General features: G+C 33.6%; 2 protein-coding genes across 4 annotated transcripts; one reads left to right on the top strand and one right to left on the bottom strand.

The window, feature by feature from the left end:
- The first annotated feature begins 4,550 nt into the window (after positions 1 to 4,550).
- On the top strand, positions 4,551 to 7,121 carry LOC101249794 (protein phosphatase 2C 51-like). 2 transcript variants are annotated; one of them, XM_010319169.3, is made up of 3 exons: positions 4,551 to 5,471; positions 6,299 to 6,404; positions 6,684 to 7,121. In XM_010319169.3, the coding sequence occupies exons 1-3, from the start codon at positions 4,728 to 4,730 to the stop codon at positions 7,025 to 7,027; spliced, it is 1,194 nt and encodes a 397-aa protein (XP_010317471.1). In that variant the 5' UTR covers positions 4,551 to 4,727; the 3' UTR covers positions 7,028 to 7,121. The 2 variants fall into 2 exon arrangements, with proteins under 2 accessions (XP_010317471.1, XP_069152238.1); XM_069296137.1 differs by having other exon boundaries at positions 4,579 to 5,471; positions 6,629 to 7,121.
- A 257-nt stretch (positions 7,122 to 7,378) lies between these two features.
- SPM1 (protein) lies at positions 7,379 to 13,338 on the bottom strand. 2 transcript variants are annotated; one of them, XM_010319081.4, is made up of 11 exons: positions 13,064 to 13,338; positions 12,725 to 12,967; positions 12,584 to 12,628; positions 11,989 to 12,065; positions 11,764 to 11,886; positions 9,540 to 9,644; positions 9,386 to 9,458; positions 9,112 to 9,183; positions 8,484 to 8,676; positions 8,197 to 8,326; positions 7,379 to 7,765 (listed from the first exon to the last, which is right to left on the bottom strand). In XM_010319081.4, exons 2-11 carry the CDS (start codon positions 12,876 to 12,878, stop codon positions 7,667 to 7,669), a joined length of 1,071 nt encoding a protein of 356 aa, XP_010317383.1. In that variant the 5' UTR covers positions 12,879 to 12,967; positions 13,064 to 13,338; the 3' UTR covers positions 7,379 to 7,666. The 2 variants fall into 2 exon arrangements, with proteins under 2 accessions (XP_010317383.1, NP_001234407.1); NM_001247478.1 differs by lacking the exon at positions 13,064 to 13,338 and having other exon boundaries at positions 7,604 to 7,765; positions 12,725 to 12,906.
- Between the last annotated feature and the right edge of the window lie 2,251 nt (positions 13,339 to 15,589).

The raw sequence follows: 15,589 nt of genomic DNA on the forward strand, positions 1-15,589 counted from the left end.
GCCAAATAAGTAAAACCTTCATGATTATATCACATGTACTAAGTATGAGACCATATGGACATATAATATCAACTAATGCTTAAAATGGACATTACATTAAAATATGCCATTTTACATTCAGCAAGCGATAGGCAAATTCAAGAACTAATGCAAGAAATTATTGCATATTCACCAAGTCAATACCATGTACAATACAAGACCATAAAGAAAGTCTTCTAATCCATTTTTGGATTTCTCTTCAATCTTCACGAAATTCCGGATTTTGCCTGTCTGTCTCATGGCTCAATAAAATTTTGAGCCTTTACGGCTCAACGAGGATGTGCAAAAGAGGGAAATGAAGTCCATGGGACTCGCCAATAAATTCACATGCAAATAAAATGACAATGGATTAGCGCCTTGAACGATAAACTAATAGCAAGCCTTGTAAATAAAACCAAAAAATGAACTACTTGGAGATGTGAATTAGAGGGGAAATAAATGACTAAAAAAAGAAACAAATCCAAATGATATTGAGAAAACAACCTCACAACAAACGAGATGAGGAAAAGAAAAACAAGCAATGCGTATACACATATGGATAGATCTGTCAAAGTGCATAAGGGTGTACATTACTGCCATTAGTGAATACAAGGTAGACATGCCATGGATATGATACTTGAACTTCTCAAATAAGTATAAATACATTTACCGCAAACGAATCTTCGCAAAGGCATGAGACAGCGAAACAAGAAAGACTTATTACAAAGACAAGAGGGCAGCAACAAACTGGAATAAGACACTAGTCGATTTCATTAACGCAAACTCAAGCCAAGGCATGCAACAACCTATGTAAACTAAAGCAGATTCCGAGGTCACATGAATCATATTCAATGTTCAAAAATGCACCCATAAACAACACTGTCGAGGGAGTTTAGCAGCAGGGAAATCAAACGACCTTAACATAGACACTACACTAATAAGTCACGAGGGAACCTTTAAGTCGCGTTAACTTGAGGTCGCATTAATAAAACGGATTTACAACAGCAAACAAACCAGAAACTGTGTTTAACCTTAAAAACAAATTCGAAATTAACTCGACCATCACAAACTATTGGGAGAGGAGAAAGAACCACCTTCGCATTTCAACAAACACACAAGAATACTTTTATGTCATGGGAAAACTTTCAATTTAGATGAGAAGGATAACCAAAACACAAAGTCTACAAACCAAAGCCACAGATATGTACATACCAACACGACGATTGAAAATCCGGATAGAGTTTTACTTAAATGAAATAACCAAGAACAAGTGGGTTATGCACGCAGGAAAAAAAACAAACAAATCTCAGCAAACATACCCAATAATGTCGGCCCAACAGCAACAAAACAACAGGTAAACACACACGAAGGAAAATTTCTATTCTCCCTCCACCACATTGGACCCGAGAAGGGAAGAAGATTACATAACGAAAAGTGTTTACCTGTTGAGGAGCAGCGACAGGGACGGGTGAGCAGGGGATGAGGACGAACTTCCACACGCGAACCACGGCTGCGACAGATTCCAAAACGTCCAACCAACAGAAAAAAGAGAAGCCGAATCTTTTCGAGATTTTCTTTTTCAACTCAAATTTTCGTTTTCAAAATTTCCCCCAAGAGATTTGCTCTGTTTTAAAACAGAGAACAAAGATGAACCAGCACTCCGCTCAAACTCTCTTTGTGGAGACGGAAGAAAAAGAAAACAGAAAACTTCCTCCAACAGTTTCTCAAGCCTCAAAATTATAACCGAAAATTATAACCGAAAATCCAACAAAAATCGCTAACCCCGTTTTGAAGAGAGGTGGGGGTTTATAGAGGTGAAGCTAGGGTTTCCAGGGAGCGGGTAAGACGATTTCCGCCCATTTTGAATTTGAAATTCAAAATTCCGCATCTGAAGGAATATGCCACTTTGATGCCAAGATTCCCAACGGAATCGAGTTGAGGTGGAGGGACGAGATTATTCCATCGTCCCTTTGCCCTTGCGTGGCTCGAATCCGCATCGCAAGGACGGATTCGTGTCGTTTTGCACTGCAAGTCGTACAAAAAAGGGAGACGTCGCAGAGGCTGCAGAGGTCCGTTGGGTTATTTCGTTCCTCCACGCGCTAGAGAGAGAGGGGGAGAGTATCTCGCGTGAGAGACGCGGGAGAGAGGGCGTGGGGGCAACGCGGTTTCTGTTGGGGTCGCGTGGGGGAGGGTTTGGCGTTTCTAGGTTCTGTTTGCTGTTCTGGCCGCGTGAGGGAGGGAAAGAGAGGAGGAGAGAGTGTGGGGAGAGACGCGCGGGGGGGAGAGGTCGCATGAGGGAGAGGTCGCGTGAGGGTTTCCGTTTTTGGGTGATTTTTGTTTTTTCTGGAATTGGGACTGTTGGGTCGTGCGAAGGGGGAAGAAGAGAAGCCGGGTCGGTGGTCGGGTCAAACGAGGACGGGGCGGGTTAGATTTTTAAGTTTAGTGGGTCGCCTGGGCATATCAAATGGGCTGGGAATTTGAGTTGGAACGGGATTTTGGGCTTGAGGGATTGGGCCTGGGGGTTAATGTGTTGGGTTGAGGATTATTAAATAGAATGGGCTGATGGAAGGAATAAAGGGATTGGGCTTGAGAATTGGGTTGGTTTCGAATATACACAGGATATACCGGCTATATACACAACTATGTAATACCAACGTGGGTCAAAATTGGGTGTCAACAATATATATATATATATATATATGTGTGTGTGTGTGTGTGTGTGTGTGTGTGTGTGTGTAATTACAACAGAACAAAGTGATAATGATAATTAGACATATTAAATCATTTTACCTCACAAAATCAAAATATGCAAAATATATAACATTTTTCATTATACATCCCTCTCCTGCAAAAATCAGATCAAATAAGACAAAAAAAAAATAATTAACAAATCAAAGGTATAAAAAATGAAGAATAAGGAAAATAAAAATAAAATGACCATCATGGAATATCTCAAAGTGGGTTTTTATAGGTGTAATATTTAGGAGTTATAATTTTTATATTAAATATTTTGAAGGTTATGAATATGAAAGGTTAGGAGTTAGGAGGTGTAATGTTCATTAACTAATTTATTAATAGCAATATATATATACACACATAATATTATTGTGTAAAAAGAAATAATCTAAAAAACCCTTTTTATTAAAATAAAAATATATATTTTTCTCATCATTGAGACATGCCACATAGGCTGATTGAAGATCCTCATTTATATATATATTGATTTATCCAAATCACTTAGAGATGTGTTGCTTAGTTTTAAAAGGGAAACTAAGTTGAGATAAATAAAAGATTCATATTTCTAGACTCACTTAGAGAAGTGCACTCAATCGTCATCACTTAGGTTCAAATGAATTCGGTCAAAAATAAGCTCAAAATTGTGACCTTTAAGTTTAAAAGAGCAAGATCAAAATAAGCTATAAAAATTGAATTTAATTATAATCCGTCCAGTTCTATCGAAGAGGCTCCTTTCCAATAATGAATCTCTCCATTTCCTCGGATTATCTATCACAGACATGTCCCATATTGAACAATTTTAAGGAGATTTTACGTAAATTTGATGGACTCGAAAGTTAATTACTTGTGTATATTTTAATTTGCAATATTATCTATCTTACTAAATTTTAGGTGTTTCTAAATATGCTTAGATAAGTGTATTTCAGATGCATAGGATAAAATTTAGGTGTAACTGATTTTGTATATATTATATTCAAGTAAATTCATATGTATCTAGAATATATAGTAAATTAGGTTCGCCGCTCTTCGATCTTACGTGTCACTCTCCTGTGAATTTGGTATCCCATATACAAGAAACACGTGTCCTCTAAGTAGTCAATATTTTTGTCCACCAAACGGCAGAAGGTTTAGATAGTTTCACCAGAAACCTTAGCAACTAGAAGACGCCACTTGTCCTATCTCCACATCCTACTGGTCCCACCTACCCACGCAAAATAAATGTCGATCTTAATTAAAAACTTAAAATTGTACTCCTCCTCCTTTCGTTATTATTTGCATAATTTTTATTTTTAAATTTAAATTATACAAATTTTAATTAACATTTAAGATGTTTTTATAAAAAATTACAATTTATAGTACTTTTTAAATTAAATATTTAAATTTTTGTTTAACCTTTGTACATTATTAATACAACGCATTAATAACCTTGATATTATTCGTATACCTAAGTTCAAAAGAAGGGTACCGTACCAAACAAGACGTTGATTTTTTGATAATTGAATAAGAAATAAATTTTATTTGATATAACTTATATATTATATTAACAATTTAAAAATTCGAATACCGTATAACTAATCTTTATATAAATTTATTCATAATTATTTTTTACATTATTAATATTTTACATCATTTTAATTAAGTATTATAAAAGAAAGGAATAATTAATAATCACGTAAAATATTTTCGCCACGTATTTTCTTCTTCCTTCATCCATACCGCCCACGTGTTTCAGTCCTCGTCCTACTCATCATTGGCGTTTTCATCTTTGGAACTCAACCAGCCGCTTCATCATCGCCACGTGGCATAAATCAATCATCCTATTTCTATCCAACGGTTCATTTTCTCTCTACACTTTTGTTTAATGGTTCAATTCTCTATTACTTTCTCTCTCTTTTTGGACCGAATTACGCAAAATATCTTATACTACTTCCGTTTTATAATCTTCGCAATGCAGTCACCGTCTTCACATTAAAATGATTGATAACGTTAAAGGTATGCCGCCGGCAACCGAGAAAGGTTGCCGGTTAACGGCGTTGATAGATTCCGGTGGACTAGCAGAAGTAGATCTGAGTGAGAAGGAGCAAAATTCTACTCGACGTAGGCGATTGGATGAACGTTTGTTGAAATCGACGACTGAGCTACCGGAAAATTTCGATGTCTTCGCAGATGATTACAGGCATTGTAAGAGGAAAAAAAGTACTGTAACTGATACTGATGATCATCGAGTTCAACTAGCGTTATCTAGTGAAGTGAAAAAAGTAAGGGAGAGCTTGGTGACGTGCTGTTCACATGGATCGATATCGTTGATCGGCCGGAGAAGGGAAATGGAAGATGCGGTGGCGATTTATCCGTGTTTTTTCAGTGAAGGCGGCGGCGGCGGCAGCAGGAGGTATGATTATTTTGGTGTTTACGACGGGCATGGAGGGTCACGTGTAGCGAACGTGTGCCGTGACTTTTTGCACCGTTTAGTGATACAGCAAGTTTCGGAAGGAGAAGATTACGATGGGAAGAGTATTAACTGGGAGAAAGTTATGACGGAGAGTTTCCGTAAAATGGACGAAAAGGTGAACAAGGAAGGGGCGGAGATGGCGACGATAGGATCAACGGCGGTGGTAGCGGTGGTGGGAGTGGAGGAATTTGTTGTTGCGAATTGTGGAGATTCAAGAGCTGTGCTTTCACGTGCTGGAGTTGCCGTACCTTTGTCTATTGATCATAAGGTACACGTTTTTAATCTAAATTGAGTTAAGATTAATTCAACTTATTAAAATTTAGATTTTAAAAAGTTATATGAAAAATATTAGTAGTTGTCATTGTTTCTTATATTGATGAAAAAATATACTTATTAAACCTAAAATTTGCAGAAGACGAACACTTTATTTTTTCTCCTTTCGTTTGCAATTTATTAGTTTTACTTTCATTCTTTTATCTATGTAAGAAAGAATATATCTTTTTTTTCAATTCTTTAATTCTATTTTTTAATATCACATATTTTGTTATAATTTATATAATATTTTTAGTATAAAATCGTAAGACCGAATTTATTTATTTTTTCATTTTGTGTCCAGTAAAAATCAAAACGTACACTTTTCTAAAAGATATGGCTGTGAATAATGTCAAAGGATTAGCCCTACTCAAACACGAACAAAGACGTGTCGTTATAATTTTACTTTATATTTTTTTCGTTGTAAATCCTCCTATATAACCACGGGGCCTGGCAACTTTGGTATGCCTTTTATTTAACACTGTTATTGCAGTGATCTTAACTCGCCGAAGGTCTAATGTTGTATGGGTCGTTCAACATATAATTAAACTGACAACGAGTAATGATATGATCAGTATTCAGTGATTGATGTTAGCCTTTAGCGCTGCGGGTGATCAATGCTTAAGACCATCAAATTGAAATCCTGAATTTGCGTGTAGATATGATAGGGATGAATTAACTTGGTTATAAAAACTTCTCTCGACATTTGATAGTGCCAAGTAGATTGTCTTTGATTTTTGAAATGGAATGCTTTCTGTTGACGGAGTTCCTGTATGGGCGCAGCCTGACAGACCTGATGAGCTGGATAGAATTGAAAATTCAGGTGGGAAAGTCATAAATTGGAATGGACAAAGAGTCTTAGGAGTTCTTGCTACTTCAAGATCCATAGGTACGTCGAAGACTCAGCTTACTGCACTTGTAGGTCTTTCCCTAATTCATTCTCATCTTTGTCGAGGCAACCAACAGAAATGGATATGACAAATCAGATCATTATTGATAAACTAGCTGCTGGAAATTGGAATGATATTGTGCAACATTATTATGTAGCCCCTGACCAGTCCGTTACAAACCTCCAATTGAAACATTACTAATTATCTTACTTGTTCGTGGCAGAGCTGATCGTAGTAAATCATGCTTCTTATGATACCTTATTGATTGATGATGCCAGGTGATATGTACCTCAAACCGTACGTGATACCAGATCCTGAAGTGATAGTTAGCAAAAGAAGCGATGAAGATGAGTTCTTAATACTTGCAAGTGATGGTCTATGGGATGTCATTCCAAATGATGTTGCGTGTGACGTTACAAGAAGATGCTTGAATGGTCAAACGTTCAGAAGGTGCGATCAACAAACCAAATCCTATAAGAGAGATGAAGGCGTCAAAGAAAGTCTCGCAGCACGGGCAGCTTCCTTCCTTGCAGAGTTAGCAATTGCTCGGGGTAGTAGGGATAACATCAGCGTAATTGTCGTCAATTTGAATAGATCTGTACGTTCATCCATTGATAGTTAAGCTTCCCATACAAATGAACAATTTTACGGATGGATCTTTCCTTTTGATTGTCTGCAGCAATACCATTACTGCCTTGCTTGCTTGTTTTCTTTTTCTTTTTTTTTCCATTTAGACTGTTATTGGCCTTGGTTATTCACATTTGAATGATTTTTAACTGACAGGTTAGTTGCTGTAATGGAAGTCTTTGAAGTTACCAACCTCAACCATACATTTTTTTACTAACAAGATTGACGAATTCATAATTTTTTTGTTTCGTATTTGTACTGTTTCAACTTCCAGATTCCTTAATGAGACATGATAACAAGCAACCTACATTTACAGTTTATCGTAATTCACTGAAGTTACCAAGCATTTATCAGAAAGAGTAATATATAGGCCAATGCGTGTCATGACATAGTTTATTCGAGTCTCAATATAAACTAAGAGAAGAGTACCATACAATAGATATAGCAGTAGTGAAACCTGCATATTACATGTTAATGTCTTCAATGTTTAATACCAAATACAAACCACATAGATAAATAGCCACATCTACATTTCCTGCTGCTATGCGTGTGACAAGTGGGAAGGATATGGTTGAGCTTACTCCAGCAGCAAGGAAAAGAAATGGGTAATTAATTTCATAGAAAATGCACCTTCTTAAATCTTGACTCCACTCCCTGCGGAACGTGGGCTATCGCGGAGACCGCTCACCTCCCTCCTTAAAAAGCATGGCAATGCAAAAGCAGCTTCATGCATCTGTTAAAAGAACAAGATACTCTGTTAGAAGAAAAATGACAGCTTTTCTTGGTTGAATTAAAGTGCAGCTATTGATGTATGTCGATGCATCCAATGGAACAGAGACGAGGAAAGCTTATAACTCAAAATTGTTACCCTATACCAGCTAGTAAGGTTAAAAAAATATAGTTCAAATGGTAGAAAAGGCACTCTTATCAAATGGCAGATGATAAGCTTGTATAGTTTGTCTCTGTACATTCGAAACACTCATAATCTCAAATTATATCCAAAACTTAAACATTTTATCCCAGGTTATGGTACAAAACTCGAAGAAAAGTAAATATTGATGCATACCACACGCGCAGTCAATACAGCATAAACAAAATTAGAGAATGTTTATTGGTGATGTTATGAGTAGCAATATGAAATTGCTTACTAGTAGAACAAGTTACCTCAGAATTGTAAAACTTGAGTTCCCGCTGATGCTGGAGAGCGCCCTCTAACTTCTCAATAGGATTAACAGGGTGCTTAAAATCAACAAATGGTCCCTCAGTTGAGCACAGAAGAAACCCAATAACGCCACTGCATAATACGTAAAGCAATAATCCTCAATAACAATTAAGTGGAAGCATTTTTGACAATTCTTCTTTAACCTTCAACCGCACAACTAAGGAAAAACAAATAAGTAAAATGGCTACATTAACTTGCAAGGCTGTTGCTGTTAATTCCTAAATTATACCTAGGATATGTAGGAACACTGGCCCATGCATAATGAACAGAACTAAATGTTTCACGGCAAATTGAGATCATATCTTGAATAAGATGAGTATGAAGCCACATGCTCTCTGCCATGTTGCAAAGTACACCGCCAGGCCTTAATGCCCTGGCTATCTTTGCAAAGAATGGTCCTTCAACAAGCTCTATTGCAGGACCTGTAATGAAAGACATTTGAGAAGAATTAAACTAAAGTTCATTGGATTGAAAAATTACTAGATGCTGCAAAACCCATCTATTAGGAGTGTGAGTTACAAAACCAGAAAACCAAAACTATTCCTACTCCAAACAAGAGAAGATACTAAACAGTCAATATCTACACTGGCCAAGAACATCCAATTCAAACAAAAGAAGTGATGTGCTCTCCAACAAAAGACATGGATATCTACCCAGAAATGCATTCAGTTTACAATCCTTAAAAATCAGTTAACTATAGGCTCTATCTTCAACAAACAAAATCTGCCGTATTTGGACAGGGGATTGCCTCACTGTGGATGGCAGGATGCTGTATGGAAAGTCGATAAATGACTATTAAGTTGTTAAAACTTTTAAAAAGCAAGGATTCATAAAATTAAAAGATGCATCCGACTTACCTACAGGATCTGATGAATCAACTATGATAGCATCATACTTCCCTTCAGGTGTGTTCTTCAGAAATTCAACAGCTGTCAAAAATCATTCAGAAAGTCATATATAGCTTTATCTCAAAAAAAAAGTCATACAGCTCAACTAGTGAAACGGGGAAATTAAATTTCAGCCTCCCAAGCATTCTCCCAATAACTAAAAATCAAAAGTAGAAAAAATCTTTTTGAATTGATGCGAAGACTCATACTAATAAGATCAAGCGACACATGCAAGTGTTCATACCATCACCAACATGAAGATTGACACGAGGATCCTCAAAGCCAATAGCCAAATCTGGAAAATACTTTTTACTGACCTGCAACACAGGAAAATACAACATATTTAATATGAAAATCAACAAAAGCATCAATCCATGTATCTTCGATCTATTACTCACATCTATAACCATTTTATCAATCTCACAAATATCAATCAGCTCCACAGAGCTATGTCGAGAAATTTCCCTTAGAACTCCACCATCACCACCCCCAACAACCAGAACCTGCATGTGTAGGTCAAAATAGATCAGACAGCGAACAAATGAATGGTAAAACTGAGAAGAAAAAAAACCCAAGCCAAAACAGATTAATATAAAAGATGAGGCATTCAAACAATATATATATATATATATGAGGCTTATCATATCTTCATAATGAGCTTATCATAGACTCAAATCTTTCTAATTTTGTCTTGGATGCCCAGGCAAAGAATAAAATCAGGGTTATGAAAAGAAATGAAGAAAAAAATAAAGAACCTAGTATTCATTAACTCTTTTCTCTCCCTTGTAATAAATGAGAAAACCCACACTCCCACAGCAGCTGTAAAAGACAGCAGCATTTCAGACTAGGCCTTTTGAGCAATTAATTAAATTGATCAACTATCACCTATATCAGATTCCATCTAAAACAAGCAGACAGAGATAACAAGCAGGTAGTGCCACCATTCTAGTGATTATTCACAACGCATATTTGAAGTTCAAAATCTGCAGATAAAACTGAAAACTGGTAAACCAATGCTGACAAGTGATAAAAACCCATAAATCAATGAAGATTTGGTACTTTAACAGATGCTTAACAAGTAAAGAAACTGGTAGATGAAAATTTTAGTTCCACCAACATCCACACACATCAAATTCTCATCCACTACAAACGGGTTCTGCAGAAATAATAGCCGAATACTCAGATGATTGAGCTTCCTCTGTGTATATCCTTCAAAACTAGGACATTTCTTACTTTCAAGTTCAAAGTAATTACATGTAATCATGTTAAAAGAGATACTGCTTAATGCAGTCCACCAAGTTTTCATTCCTAATGCATATCCACTAAATGATTATTCAGATTCCTTCATGCCATAGACCTATCAGGGGCTTTAATCTTAACATTGGGTGATTCACATGTTTCAGTACACCCACAATATTGAATTCATGAAAAGAAAATTGACAAAAATAAATGTGTGCATATCCTGCTTCATCTCCCTCTGTTAATAGCAACATAGTCAAATACCCCCCATTCAACCAGTTCAGATATTGATGTCCTTGTATGTGGAAATGATAGTAACATACAGCAAACAGAGTAAAAGCGACAATTTTTGAAAACATGTTTGGCATAGTGGTTGGGAGGCTAAAATAATTTTTTTGAGAAAACGACAATTTTCGAAAGTTAAAATGTTTGGTCAATCAATAAAACTATTTTTAGATACAAGTAAATGCGGTTTTATGAGGTTGGGAAGAAGCAAAAAAAATTCTTCTTCTTAAAAAAAGCAAAAAAGAAAATCATTTTTCAAAACAAGAGTACCCCTACCATTTATACATATTTTTACCAATACATCCCTTGTTGATTAATTATCATATCTCATAAATTTGATTAAGTTCCATTTAAAAATTTTATTCATAGATTTTCCACAAAAAGTTCTTTATTTTATCATACAATTTATATATTATTATTTTATGTTTTAATTTGTGGAATAATTATTTAATTTATTTGGCTTAATATTTTTAATTATATTTAAAACATTATGTTAATATGATATCAATAATTAATATTTTCTTCGATTTAGCTACATATAATATTGAACAAAATTTGCAATGTGTACTGTCTGTCTTTTCTCGTAATTTGACTCTCAAAAATACTTTTTAAAATCGATTAACCAAACATGATTTGCTTATCAACATCATTTTTCAATTGAATTAGATAGACACAAATTGTTTTTTCAAAATGCACTTTTGGAAGCTATTTTAATAAAGTGCTACAAAAAATAAGCAATTTTTATCCGCTTGACAAACAAGCTCTAACAAAGAAATGATTTATCAGTCCACACATGCAAACCTCAAAAGGTTGGGGGAAAAGTGGACCATCCATGATGATGAAATCTTAAAACGTGAGTGTTTGGTTGGTTCCATCACATAGTTTTATCTTTTCTTGATTGACTTGCATATAAAAATCCAGGTCTCAGCTTGTCACACACACAAACACATATCAATCCAGTTGTCAAGCACATAAGATTCACTCTCTTCCAGTAAATTCTGATTCCAAAACAAGAAAGCAAATCCTAGAACCTTTGTTGATCATTGGGAGTGAAACAAAGGGAGCAAAATCTGTAAAGCCAAATTTTTACATGGTTACCTTCTTAGGAGATTTGATTGAACAAAGAGGAAGATGGGCTATCATCTCCTGATAGGCACATTCATCTTTCTCAGTCAACTGAACAATGCCATCTAGCACTAGAACTTTTCCATAGGATGCAGACTGCAAGTACAAATACACAAATAAGGCAGATGATAAAATAGCTTGAGAGAAATTTCTAGCAAGATTTATAGCACAAAACTACAATAGAACAAGATCCTGAACCTCAAAAACCAAAACCTCCTGGAATTCTGACTTTCCCTTGAACAAAACCTTTTCTACTTTCAGGGAATGTGCTTCTCCTGTAAAAAGACGCAATGAAGAAAAATCTTTTCTTAGTAAACATTCATGAAAAAGGGTATAAGATAAAGGAAATCCTTGAGTACTTTAATATCAAAAAGGAGTCATTCACTTGGAATTATCAGTCAAACTTTATGCTTTAACTTGGGGTTTAAACTAGCAAACCAAATTACAGGAATCTGACAGAAGCTCTTCTGTTCACACAACTAAGAAAAAAAGGTCCTAATGTCCCAATCATCTCCAGAAAGATCTACTTTTGACATGTGATTGAGTATACAAAATCACTAAGATCATCTAAAGTGTTAAGATTAACACAATAACAAAAAGATAATGATTTCATGTTTTTATCCAACTTTTCTGAAAATATTTCAACATATTAGTTTGACACTGCTAACAGAAAATGTTGAAGTTCAAAAATTAATCAACTTTTGATTACTCTTTGGATTAAATTACAAGTATCAGCCCAGGGTTGTTTCTGATAGACTCGTAAAATATAACAAAGGAACAAGCAAATTCTAACCTGGCCACATTGGATTGTTGAAGTACAGTACCTTCTCTTTACCATCTGCAATTTTAGGAACAACAACAAACAGGTCAACCATAACATCTAAACCCTGAACACACAACAGTCAAATAAAACGAAAAATATTCGATTAATTACCAAATGATGTAGGAGGTTGAGAGAACCATCCAGAAACAACAGTAGAGTGACAATTGGCTTCAAGTTCAGGATCAAATACCCTAGCCTTCAAGCAACATTTAGGAATACCAACTTTGTTTGAACCATTAACACCATTATTCTCCTTCCCATCCATAGTCCTCCGGCTGTCCAAACCTCTTCCTTCTTCGAGCTCCGTAAATTATAATCTTATTGGAATCCAGCCTCCAACAACCTCACGATATCCTACAGTCATCTTCAATCATCAAACAACAACACAAAAATACGAACACAATTATCTCCCTAATCCAACAATTAGTACCAAAACAAAAGAGTACTCACTTCAGGCAAAAATTGAAACTCCACAGGAAGATTAGAGAACTAAACCAAGTATTAATAAGCAAATGGAACCCAAATCAAACACTTTCCAACTGGGAACTCCACTCTTACTTCACCAAAATACAATAAAAGCAGCGTTGAATTAACGCAGAACCAACACTTAGCAAAAAAAAATTCAAAAAGAAGAAGGAATCCGAGAGAGAAAGAGAAGGGAAAAAAAAACGTTACAGGCAAAAAGCTTTGGTTTGGACGAATCAATGCGTTACCGCTTCCAAATTAGGTCTTTATATTTCGTGATAATATAATTATTTTAATCATATTATTCTCAGTAGTAGCCCACCAAGTTTGTTAACTATACCTATCATATTTGTTTTAAATATTTGTTTTAATTGTTACTTAAAATTTATTATTCTATATTGTTAGATTTCATTGTTATGTAACAATGAAAACTTCGAAATAATTAATTTGAATGTATTTTCATTATTACTTAATTTCTTTTTTGATTATATCTTTACATAATATTTTACCCCTTATAAATTACAATACAGTACGATACAATCAAACCAAACAATTAAAATGTTACTAAGCAATAAGAAAAAATACAATCTAGCTCAAACACTATATCTACCATATAATACAATATAATATAATACATTATGAAATAATGAATAAAAATGATCCTAACAAAATGTTACTCCACCGTTTCATTTTACTTAACTCCTAAATTTGCCCATCAATATTTTTTCAGAAAATATTTTCTAAAATAACAAGTATGGAATATTAGCAAAGAATGAGAAATAAATGTTTTTTAAAAAATAATATATATATATTATATTATATTAAAATTTAAAATAATTGGACCTAATGCGGATAACGGTACCCGTTTACGATTCTTTTCAATATGCACGTGTGACAAAAATGAGACAGATCATCAAATTGTAGAAATAAAATAATACTATTATTTAAGCAAAAACAAACACGATCGAATCAAAATTAAAATATAATCAAAACAAATTTTATTTTAATATAATAAAATAATATAAGTCGTACATCATGCCATAAACTAATTATAATCGTGGCAAACGAATGACTTTACGTATATTTTATTAGAATTATGTCAGCTTTTTTATTTGAAACATTCTTAAGAGAAAAAAAACTATTTATATTTGTATTTTTCTTTTATTGACTAAGCCTTTGTTTCTGGTATATCATTTTATATCGAATAAAGAAATATTAATATATTCATTTTCGTAGATCTTTTTTATAATTTTAAAAGAACATCAATTACAAATTAATCCACGATGTAAGTTTGAATATTTATCTCATTTTTGTTATTAATACATAATTTTTCAATTATTATTTAAATTTTAAATTAGTATAAATAGCATATATAATTATGTTAATATTTATTATATTTTAGTACTTAATATATATAGTGCACGTATTTATATATCAGATACGTAATTAAACACGTCTAATACAAAGATGACATAGTCCACATGATTATGTATCAGAATTCATGTATTACATTTGTGTTAGGTGTAGTCAGTCATGTATCATAATCATTATTTACGATGTATTTGATGTCTATTTTTTTTTTAATTCATCAATTTTTATCGTAACACATAACTAAACACATTTAATACATGATCCAAAATATATGGTGATGTATCGAATTCATTTATCAGTTTTGCATTAGGTGTGTTTGGTCATGTAACAAAATTACCGTCAACGATGTATTTGATGTCTGTTTTTTTCTCAAACTCCAATTCGGCTGCAAGTGTTGATTTCCTATTCACAAACGAAATATTTTCATTAACAACGATTTCATTATTTTTGTTTCATTCATATCTTACTTCAGATTTCTGAATGTCTCAACAAAAATAATATATTCATGATGTATCTTCCTTAAATCAAAGTTTGAACAATTTTGATTTTTGACGCAAAATTTAGGAAAATAAATACAGACTTATCAATCTTATGATCTTAAATCAAAGTTATGTCAAATGTATCAAAATTTTATTTAATTTTATAACTTTAAATATGCCACACATTAAAATATGTTAATGAATAAAAAAAAAGAGAATAAATCATTTTTTTATAGACTAACAGAAAAGAAGATGATTCCTTTTTAGATGGAAAAAAAATAATATATTAAAATTAATAATTAAAAAAAATGAGAATATATTATTGAAATTATAGACCAAACAGAATCAGATTCATGATTATGGAATAATTACACGCTGCGTAATACATCTGTTAATCATATTTACGGTTCTGACCCACACGTTTTTTTTTTAAAGAAAAAGAGAAATATTTTCCTAATTTGAAAATATTTAAAAAATACATAATAATTAGTTCATTTATATATAATTATTATTGGCTCGGATTAGAAACAAAAATCAATCTTCTTGGATAGATACTCTCGATTCAATAACTTAAAATTTTTTGTATATTTTCAAGCATGTCATATAAATAAGTTAATATTTAAGATATGTCAGCATCGTTTAATTATATACATAAGTCTCA

This window comes from Solanum lycopersicum, chromosome 3 (genome assembly GCF_036512215.1).
Source record: "Solanum lycopersicum chromosome 3, SLM_r2.1".
NCBI lineage: Eukaryota > Viridiplantae > Streptophyta > Magnoliopsida > Solanales > Solanaceae > Solanum > Solanum lycopersicum.

Bases quoted from the DNA above. Each gene is read 5' to 3' on its own strand.
- LOC101249794 (XM_010319169.3), top strand. From the start codon at position 4,728: ATGATTGATAACGTTAAAGGTATGCCGCCGGCAACCGAGAAAGGTTGC. The intron at 5,472-6,298 runs GTACACGTTTTT...GTATGGGCGCAG, and splicing joins CTTTGTCTATTGATCATAAG to CCTGACAGACCTGATGAGCT. The intron at 6,405-6,683 runs GTACGTCGAAGA...TGATGATGCCAG, and splicing joins TGCTACTTCAAGATCCATAG to GTGATATGTACCTCAAACCG.
- SPM1 (XM_010319081.4), bottom strand. From the start codon at position 12,878: ATGGATGGGAAGGAGAATAATGGTGTTAATGGTTCAAACAAAGTTGGT. The intron at 9,645-11,763 runs GTAACCATGTAA...CTACACATGCAG, and splicing joins CAATCAAATCTCCTAAGAAG to GTTCTGGTTGTTGGGGGTGG. The intron at 7,766-8,196 runs GTAACTTGTTCT...TTCTTTTAACAG, and splicing joins TCAAGTTTTACAATTCTGAG to ATGCATGAAGCTGCTTTTGC.